The sequence below is a fragment of the Lathyrus oleraceus genome, chromosome 4 (assembly GCF_024323335.1).
Source record: "Lathyrus oleraceus cultivar Zhongwan6 chromosome 4, CAAS_Psat_ZW6_1.0, whole genome shotgun sequence".
Lineage (NCBI taxonomy): Eukaryota > Viridiplantae > Streptophyta > Magnoliopsida > Fabales > Fabaceae > Lathyrus > Lathyrus oleraceus.
This window is the reverse complement of record NC_066582.1, coordinates 492699483-492709839: the sequence shown is the minus strand read 5'-3', so window position 1 is coordinate 492709839 and position 10357 is coordinate 492699483. Positions and strand designations below refer to the sequence as shown.

The 10357-nt window shown below is 33.6% G+C and overlaps 1 protein-coding gene across 1 annotated transcript; it reads left to right on the top strand.

Moving 5' to 3' along the window:
* Positions 1 to 230: 230 nt before the first annotated feature.
* On the top strand, positions 231 to 2269 carry LOC127076632 (uncharacterized). Its single transcript, XM_051018336.1, has 4 exons — positions 231 to 448; positions 1211 to 1337; positions 1440 to 1512; positions 1842 to 2269. The coding sequence occupies exons 1-4, from the start codon at positions 421 to 423 to the stop codon at positions 2112 to 2114; spliced, it is 501 nt and encodes a 166-aa protein (XP_050874293.1). The 5' UTR covers positions 231 to 420; the 3' UTR covers positions 2115 to 2269.
* The last annotated feature ends 8088 nt before the right edge of the window (positions 2270 to 10357 follow it).

The following is a 10357-nucleotide window of genomic DNA, read 5'->3' as shown; positions in this document are numbered from 1 at the left end:
AAACAACCCAAATCACATTGGTTTAATTTGATTTGGTTTGATTTAATTTATAAAAGTCAACCGAATCACACCTTTTTTTCTCTTACGATTCAGATGAATTTTAATTTCAAAACCGCAGCGCGAGCATTATTTTACCTGAAATATCTATAAAAGTATAGTTAATATTGGAAATATATTTTTTTAATTTTAAAAAATTAAATACTAGTACTATATTTTTTTAGTTTTGTTATTTTACTCTTCTTCACAATACATGGATCGCAACGCATGTGAAAGTGATTGAGAATCCAAATCCAAATCCAAAGCCAAAGCTTACCGTTGAATTTTCATTCATTCACTCATTCTCCACTTTCACTCCACTTCAACTCCCAACCTTCAAACACAAGACACTCAACAACTTTGCCTCCATCCATTTCCAATTTCATGGGACAAATCTTCGACAAATTTCAAGGTATTTCTATCTTTCTTTCCTGCATCAAACTCATATACATGGATTTGCTTTCTTCAGATGGTAAAAGCATGAAAATTTATTGAATCTTATCATTTTCACAAATTTTTATACTCTGAGTCATGGCTGTGTTTTACAACAACTTAATTTTAGACAAGTTTAATATCTTTGATAGTGTAAGCAACAAAATTCATCATGGAGTTAGGCAAATTGGGGATTAGCATGACATCAGTAAAAAATTTAAAAAATGGATAAATTAAACCTAATTACAAGAGTCTGTGTTGTGTTGGTTTCAGACACAAACACACGGTTTCAACACAGACACACGGACACGCCTTTTATTTAGAGGTGTCAGTGCTAGAGAGAAAATAAGTAAACCACTAGATTGGAGAACTCCGGAGTTTAACTGAAGTCATATTTGGAGTTTGCTTTTAAATTGGAAAGTAGCGTGTATATCCGTAGGCAGGGTTGATTGATTCATTTGTTATCTTTTGGATTTGTTGCTTATTATTGGACTTTAGAAATCTAAACTTGTTGGATTTATGAGATAAATCATGGCCAATTGGAATGACAAAGGAGCTACTTTCTAAATCTTTCAAAAACTATTTAAACTTGCCCCTAAGTTATTATTAACGATCCTTTTCGGTATAATTAGTAACTCACTTTATTGATGGTCAACAGAATGGTTATTTCATATTGTGCATGAGCTTAAGGAATCTAGAAGGAATGATAATGCATTTTTTTATGCCATGACATTTAATGCAGGTGAAGCGTGGAGAAAAAAGCAAATTAGGAAGATTACTGATCGAGTTTTTCAGAAAATAAGGAATCAAATTCAAACGGAAAATTTGAGTTTTGAAGATCTGTATATTGCTGTTTTACTTGTTTACAAGTAAGGAATCTGCTTCACACAGTTGGATTCAACATTTCATCTTACTTGATAAGATGTTCTTTTGAATAGATATTCTAATAGTGATCTGTTTCTATCTTATAGTGATATCAACAAGTTTATTCCTGGTCCCCATTTCGATCCTCCATCAAAAGAAAACGTCAGACAAATCATGCAGGTACTTTGTTGTGTCATACTACTGAAACCAAATTATATACTTGTTTATAAACGAAACCGATTTTTTTTATATGCTGTTAAAATGGATCTATGCTGGATTGCTTTATACATGAGTTTTGGTTCATTTGAGTGATGAATGTGTCATGAACTCATGCATTTAGGATTAAGCAATGTTAGTAGAAATGCGAGTTACCTCTTTTGTTGATGTATGTACTCGCTGAAAGTAACGCTGAGTGGTTCAAAATGAAGAATGAAAAATGTTTAGAAGGAATGTGATATAATAATTTTTGGTATATTTGAATTTAGTACGATTCATATAACGATGTGCAGGAATGTGATATGAACTTGGATGGGACAATCGATCACGACGAATTTTGCGATTTCATCCAGAAAATGACAGCTGATACATTCACAGTTGTTAGTCAAAAACTTATTTTGACATTGGTTGTAGCACCTACTGTCGCAATGGCAACAAAAAGAGCCACTGAAGGTGTCCCCGGTGTTGGAAAAGTGGTGCAAAGGTTACCAAATGCACTTTATGCATCCCTTGTTACCCTTGCAGTTGTGTGGTTCCAAAAGATGGGAGATCAGCCTGCAATCTGATTAGTACTATCATTTTTTATAAAGAAAACCATAGAAATTATCATGATTGTACATATCATTACCACTGTTTGCATGTTATGAAATTGCTGTCCTGAATAAGAATGGTTGTATTTGACATTTTGAACGAAAAATATGGTCTTGACTTTTCTGTGAAAGGTTATGCATGTGATAGTAAAAGTAGATGAGATAAGCTCTCAAAATTATGATAAAATAATGATGTGAAATGACTCATTGCCAACATTAAGTTAGTGTTATTTGAATTCAGAGTAAATCATGAAGCTTGTGACCGAAAGTGTCAAGAAATGAGGACTCAAAATTGTTCCACAAACTCCAGCTTTTGTACAGACACAAGTTTAATTCGGAAAGTAAAATGGTGAAGAAACTAATTTATAGAGTTGTAGACATGCTCAACTAATTTCCTTAAATCAGGGAATATTTCATGAAATTCAAGAAACTGCCTAATTGCACATTGTTATAATTGAAACTGAATGCATGTCAGCTAGCATATATGCAACTGTGAGACTTAACTGAAAATATCACAGTATACCACAGAAACTAGAGGGTCTTGTTTTACTATAGATTTGTCAAAGACTCTCAGTTTATCATTGAGATTGATGATATAAGATACAAACAGAAGTTTGGTGAGAATATATGTTCATGAGACACTACTATACTTTTGTTCATTGTTTTATCTCTGACAAAGAATATGTCAAGCTTCAAGTGTTTTGTTCTTCTATGGAGAGTTGATTGTTTGCCAAAAAGATTGTGCTTAACATTGTCACATAGTAATTAAGGATTGTGAAACTTAAGATGCAGCTCAGAGAGAAGGGATTGAAGCCAATTTTTTTTAGCAAATAGAGTGGCAGATCTCTTGTATTTTTTATTAAGATGCATCTTCGAATATATCACTGAGTTGTTCATTTAACTATCCCACTGAATTAAAACACAATAATTGAGTGCATGGGTTTTTTCAGATATGGGTCTTCGGACCCAAATAAGATACTGAGATGCATCTCCAGACATTTTAAAAAAAAATGGGTTGAATCCCAGAAAGACAAAGATTGGTGTGATTTTTGGTGCGTTCGGAGATGTATTTTCGGACGCGTGAATGAAGATTTTGAATTTTCAAGAGTGTGAAATGCACCACCGAGGTTGGAAAGAGCATTTCCATATTATGTCATTTGGGTCTAAGTTCCAATTAACATCACAAATCCATATTAGAGTGAAATATTGAATAGGTGAGGCAGGTTGAATTAGGAGATCATGTTGCAAATTACCTTTAAGGTATACTACGATACACTTGATTGCCTTCTAATTTTATTTTAGTGACTAAGATACAAATTGACACACATTGTTAAGTGAGAAAGAGATCTTTGACCTAGTGAGAGTAACATACTATAATGCATTACCAATAGAATGATATAAGTTAAGATCTTAAATATAACCTAACCTAAACTTGGTGACTACATATGTTGGATCCTCACGAGAAACTCTTTTCGGCCCCTTGAGGCGATTACATATGTTGGATCTTCATAGATGAATAATTGTCATCCCTCGAGACGATTACATATATTAAATCCTTACTAAGGAATCTTTGCCGCCCCTTTATGCAATTACATGTGTTGTATCCTTATAAAGGTATCTTTACCTCGCCTCAAGGCAATTACATATGGATTCTCACAAAGGAATCCTTATCTCCCCTCGAGGCGATTACATATATTGGATCCTCATGAAGAAGTCCTTGTCGCCCTCAAGGCATTATTGGTACCTCGGTGAAAGCCCTTATTTCCCAAGAACAATAACTAAGGCCATAATGCAAGGTATGTCACGAAGATAAAATTATACAAAAATGTTAACAAAGGGAAATTACAAAACCCTATATGAAACCTTGTTATCAAAGAGTCGATAGAGGCACAAGTATATAAATCATGGGCTCATTAATCCTCTAAAACATCCCCATAATTAAAGGCATCTTCTGCCACTTGGGAATCATCCACGACGGTCTCCCTGACATGCGGGACCTCTTCGTCATCTACCAATTTACCTCCACAGACTACCTTGAACATGTCCATCTGGCTCAAGTCTAATCCTGGGTAGAAAAAAGGTTGCATGCTCCTTCACCCTCTTGAAGTACTAGTTAGAGGTCTCAACCAAATCATTCGTGAAGGCAAACATTTCCTCCTCAAGTCTCTTGAGAGAATTGAGGGCCTCCTCCAAAGAGCCATTTAGTTATGTAGCAATGATGACGTGTATTTTTGCCTATATTTCCATCCTATTTAATAGGGCCTTCAAATCCTCTCTCTCATTCATCAGGTTCCTCACTACTTCACGACATTGAGTGATAATTACCTGAGTTGTGGAAAGCTTCGACTTTAACTTATCAACGACTTTAATATGCTTCTCCCTCTAGACTCATTCTATCAGTATGCCTATTAATAAATGAACATCTTACAAATTAGATAGTGCAAAAGGTGACTTATTATGAAGACTTCGATAATTTGGGGTAAAATCCTCGAGAAAATAGAGATGATTCATAGTGAATTTGATGGCACCAAAAGAGGTGTCCCTTTTTAGGTAAGGAGAAGGGAGAAAACTAATCTTTGTTGGCTGGGTCTCCTCTTCAGTTCTGTCATCCCTAATGACCACTAGCTTCCTATCCATCAGAGCTTGAGAATGACCTTCTCTATTTTTTTGGATTTTTTTAGGCGAGAATCACCCATTAGATGATCTTTGCCACGCCTTTTGCCCTCCACAATCTTTCGGCCGCTAGGGCGATTTGAGGGATCACCTAACGACTGACGTTCAACTTTCTTCTTAGTCAAGTGCTCATTTCTCTTAGCCAGAAGGGTTTTAGACATTTTCTTTGCATGAAAATATAGGAAAGATATTAACTACAATAACACTTATAACAACTTAAGACGAAGATTTTTCCCAAACTCACCTAAGTACTCATTTATCATGCTATCGTCCCCCCGACCCCGAGTGATTAACGTACGAGAGCTTATGAACTTGAAGTCAGACAATTCTTGAACCACCTCTTGCTCGCATGGGGTGAGGGTGGAAAAATCAAAATTGGTGATAACCTTCAGGTTATTCATCCAAGACAAGCAAAAACGAGGGGTGTCGGTCACCCCAATCGTGAACATTAAAGCACGCTATCGTCCCATAACCTTTACGGACGTATACTTCTAGTTTGCTTAGGGGTTAAAATAGGGCTTTAATAATCTTTTCTCTAGGAGGACGAATAAGGTTACCCAACCACGTTTGGGGGGTAAGTTTGATACCATAAAAGGATAAGAATACCCCAACGGTAAAGGAGACCTCCAACCGTCAACATATAGTCTCGAAAGCCCTGATGATGCCACAAACATTGGGCGTTATTTTAGAAGGGGCGATGTTAGGAGTCACCAATTTTTTTACTTCAAACGGCGTGAAAAGAATCAAGAACCATAAGTCATAAATGACGAGGAGGTACAGGTAGAACTAAGTGGTAGGTGATCCATCTAGGATGGCCATATTGACCATCTCCCCCTCAGAGTAGTGTTCTAAAATGATGTCATATGCATGCCCTTTATTGGAAAGCTCAATCTTCCGCTAGAAGGCAACTATCATTTCCTCGTCAAAATATAAAGATGCAAATTTGTGTAGCTGAAACGATTTTCTTTCGTTCCCGCCATGAATTCTTGGTAAGAGTATGAAGGGCAAGACAATTACTACCAACCTCAATGGGCCCTTATGCCCCCTGAGGCATATTAAGGTATGTCAAAAGAACAATCGCCCATTAAAACATCCTCAATATCATAAAGAGAAATGACCACTAATTAGAGAGTTATTAAGGGAGTAACGAGGCCATACTTGTTACCACGAGCAAAAAACTTGTGAAAGGAATGTACTAGTCACTTGAAAGAGCCCCTATATGGGTGGCTATACGAATGAAGGATTATGGAAATGAGGTGCAGAAAAAAGATCAAGAAACGAAAAGTAAAATATTTTTATAGAGGGAAGGTTTATTTGTATCGATAAACTACCGCTACTTATTGAACACATCCACAATTACAAGAAATGAGAAAGACTCATACATCAAACACACATGTAGCTAGTGAAATAGAGTTTGACTTCCCAGGGAAAATCATCATCGATTGAATTTAATGCAACACACGTTTTCCTCCAATTGATGTATGATTTATATCTTTTAGTTGATTGACGTTCAAAATCCCTCAGCTGACGTGTGGCCACATCATAGACATATGGAGACGTGTTTAGAGCATCTTCCGCTTGTGGACTCGCCTTGCACAAGGAAGTCGCCTCACACTTAAGGGACTCATTTGGATAAGAAAGACGTAACTAAATCACTTCGCCCTTTCAAATCCCTCGTGCTTGAGGGGCTTTGTATTGGTATATTTATAATGGGCTTGTTAGAGGCGATAAGTGAAGCAGATAACACCTTGTATCACCATAAAGATATTTTGACCACCCATCTATTGGATCAATCGCCCATTTATTAGATGTGTCACCCCTATATTAAATATGTCGCCCCTCTCCCAGAGGAGTAGCAAGTGGGTAAGAAAATGAGGGAATGACGTGGCCCTATTCCATAACGGTATAAGAGGCATTTTACCACGTCCTCCATAATAATAATTGACTATCCACTCCCTGATATTTCCATTGATAGTTGCAATTTTCAAAGGGTTGGGATCCAGGCTCAACACCATTATAAATACTCAACATTAAAGTTTAAGAGAACAAATTAATTCTCAAAGATAAAATCAGATACATAGAACTTCTCACCCCTTACGTGAACTACCTCTCATCCCCAAAAAAATATTTTAAAATCTCAGTTAACTTTTAATTAAAAGGGACGGTAACATATTGTACTTTTTCGCAAGTATAACCTTCCATTTCATTCTATTCATAGAATTAATTCTCCTAATTTAAATTTAAATAATTTGTCTTGATACAAATTTGAATTAAAATAAATGATATGTCCATTTTTAATTCCACATCACTTTAATTATTGATATGTCACATCACAAAAAAAATTATATGATATCATGTCATGTTCCATAAGTGATATATTATTAAAAAATACACACATCAATAATTTTAAATGTAAAAGTGTGAAAGATTCTAAAAACTATTTAAATTTAAAATAAACTAATAAATTTTATTTTGTAAATGAAATAAACAAATGGACATATTTAAAATTTAAAAATAACTATGCTATAAATTCTTAATAATTTTAAAAGCTTAAGAATTTTAATTAAAATTACCTAAAGAATTTTAGTTGAAAAAATATCTTTAAAATAGTATATTAACCAGTCTAATCACATTTAAAAAATATTTAATATCCTTCTTGTCATGTATCTATTAATCCGGATTTAGATTGGTCCCTTAATTTTAAAAACGATCAATTTGGTCATTCAACTTTATTAACTTTTACAAATGTACCCTTTTTAGCTATTTTTCTTAAACGTTGTTAACGTTTTTTCCTTGTCAGTAAGACGTGACAACCATGTAAGATCACATGTTATAAATATAAGCATTTCTTTTTGAAATCTTCAAAAAACTATTTTGTGAATTTAGGGTTCATAATACTTATTCTTCGATCTTGGTTCGTTACACCTTTTATGCACTTTACTTTCTTTTTCAAGTTAGGACATCTGCATTCCGAGAACGAAAAAAAAATAACATCATCTACAAATTTGTCTTTGTTTCCTAAAGTTTTTGGTTATGGTGGAAAAGACAGTAACAATTCAGAATAAGAGTTTATTAAAGTTTTTGGTTATGGTTATGAAGTGAAAGGTGATAAGGACATATTTATAATGAAGAAAAAAAAGTTGGAGATTTTAACAAAAGAAAATGAAGATCAACTTTTTAAATTAGTTCAATATAAATGAATAATTGAAAGATAAAAAGGCAAAATTGATGCACAATAACAAGAGTTAGAAGAACTTGAGGTGACTCTGAAGAATACAATGAAATTAAATAAATTTTGAAAGAATTTATGTTTAGTAGTTATAAGTGTTTTAATTTATAATTTGATATTTTAATTATGTGATTGTGGTCTTATTAATTTATGTTTGAGTTGATTTTGTAATGTGTTTTTGAGATGAATGAAATGAGATTCAAGATTGAATCTTTACCTATTAATATATGTTTGTGGTATACTATGTTTCTTTTACATTAAATTGACATTAATAAATTGAACATCAATTTGACGACCAATTAAATATGTTTATTGTATATATCTGATTTTTTTGAACATCAAATTGACAAAGCAAGTACATATGTTTCTGGTATACTATGGTTTATTTGGACATCAAAATTGACATTAATAAATTGGACATCAAATTGACATTGTTTTAGTTGAATTGGATGCATCATTCTTTTACTGGATGCATCATTCTTGTATTAGTAAACAATAATCAGTAAATATTCTTGTATCAGTAAACAATAATCATTAAACATAGAATAACAAAATATTAAACTTCATTCATTAATTAGCAACCCCTTCAAAGACAAAACCATAACATAATACCAAAAGATAACCCAGTACATCAAGATTATACACCAAGTCATAATAGAGTTTTAAAAGGCATTAACTTAACATTATAATCATCTTAATCCAAAACAGAGTTCCAAAAGGCATTTAACTTAACATCACAACTATCTTAATCCAAAACAAAGTTCTAAAAGAAATCTAATTTGTCTTCTTTCTTGTTTGAGATGAATTAAGCCTAGTGGAAGAGCCTGAGACATTCATTGTTGCACTTAACCTAATTGTAGAACCTGGTGATCCAGCATTTCTTGTTGGTTTCCTTATGCTCAACTTCTTGAGAGTAAGTCTTGATCCACTTGCCTAAGGTTAAGCTTGAGTTGCATGAGAAAACCCTGAGAATAAGAACCGACACAAATTTCTAAAATTCTGGAAAAAAAACTGAAATGCGAAGATTATACTCTAAAACCATGAGAAAAACTCTAAAAACAAATATTTTATGTTAAACCCCACACATTAAACCCAATTAAATGAAAATCTAGTAAACCATAAATTAGAAAGAGGCGAAAAATGAAAACCCAATCAACACTAAATTAGAAAGGGGTTAAAAATTAGACTTAGTAGTGGAGTTGTCTTCCTCTTTTGGTTTCATTAAACACTTGTCTTCCTCTTCCTCGTTTTATTTCCTCTTGCTTCAGGATTCGTTCATTCGTTTGCAGCCTTGTTGGAGAGTTCCTCCGTTCGCAGCAACGCCCCTTCTTTCTTCTTTCCTTTCACTTTGGGAAAAATATGAAAGAAATGGAAGAAATGTTATTTGGGCTATAATATTAAACGTGCTTGTAACACCCGATGTCGAAGATGGCAGGGAGTGGTTATAACACCTGAGGCCAAATAAGGTGAGAAGTAGTCGCCCGAATTCACATCGGAGTGAGATGATCTTGAGGTTGTGCAAGTATGGGACTGCATTATTGAAGAAAGACTTATAAGGATTGATTGGTACTACCTATACCAACAAGATGCATCTTCTTTTTAGTAGTCTGACAAATAAGAACTTCATATTTAAGCGAACTTGACTTATAGTAGTATTTGGATAGGTGATCTTCTAGGAAGTTATCCAGAAAGCATGTGAGTGATGACAAAGCATACTGAAAAGATCTGTGTTGATTTGTGGGGTTAGTCGGTAACCCTAAAAGAAGTCCAGAGCATTATAGTGCACATACAACTCAACATGTATTATTCCACCTCAACAAATTTTATTTCAGCTAAGCGACAGTTTGACTATTACATTGACTTTGACTAACGCCTTTGACGTCAAAGACAAACGTGACTTTAATTCTCTGCTTGAATAATTGAGGGACTAAAATGTGTTTTAAATAAAAGGACCAAAATGAACTCGTAGTTTAAACACGGTATCAATTTTTAATTACATAGGAAGACTCTGATTTGTACCAATAATCTTGCCGTCACACCACGTCATCGGAACTTAATATTTTTTTTTCAATAAATTGACATAAGGTACCAAATATAATAACGAAAGTGAAGTTAAAAAAATAACTTGTAACACTTTTTAATTAAACGACTAAAGCTTAATATTAAATTAAGAGATGTGATAACTATTTATACCTAAATTAAAAAAACATGGTGGTAATAACCATCTAAATTTAAAATTAAAAAAATGATTAAAATTTATTTGTTATTTTTCTTGGATTTATCTAAAAAAAAAGAATATACACTTACAATATAAGAC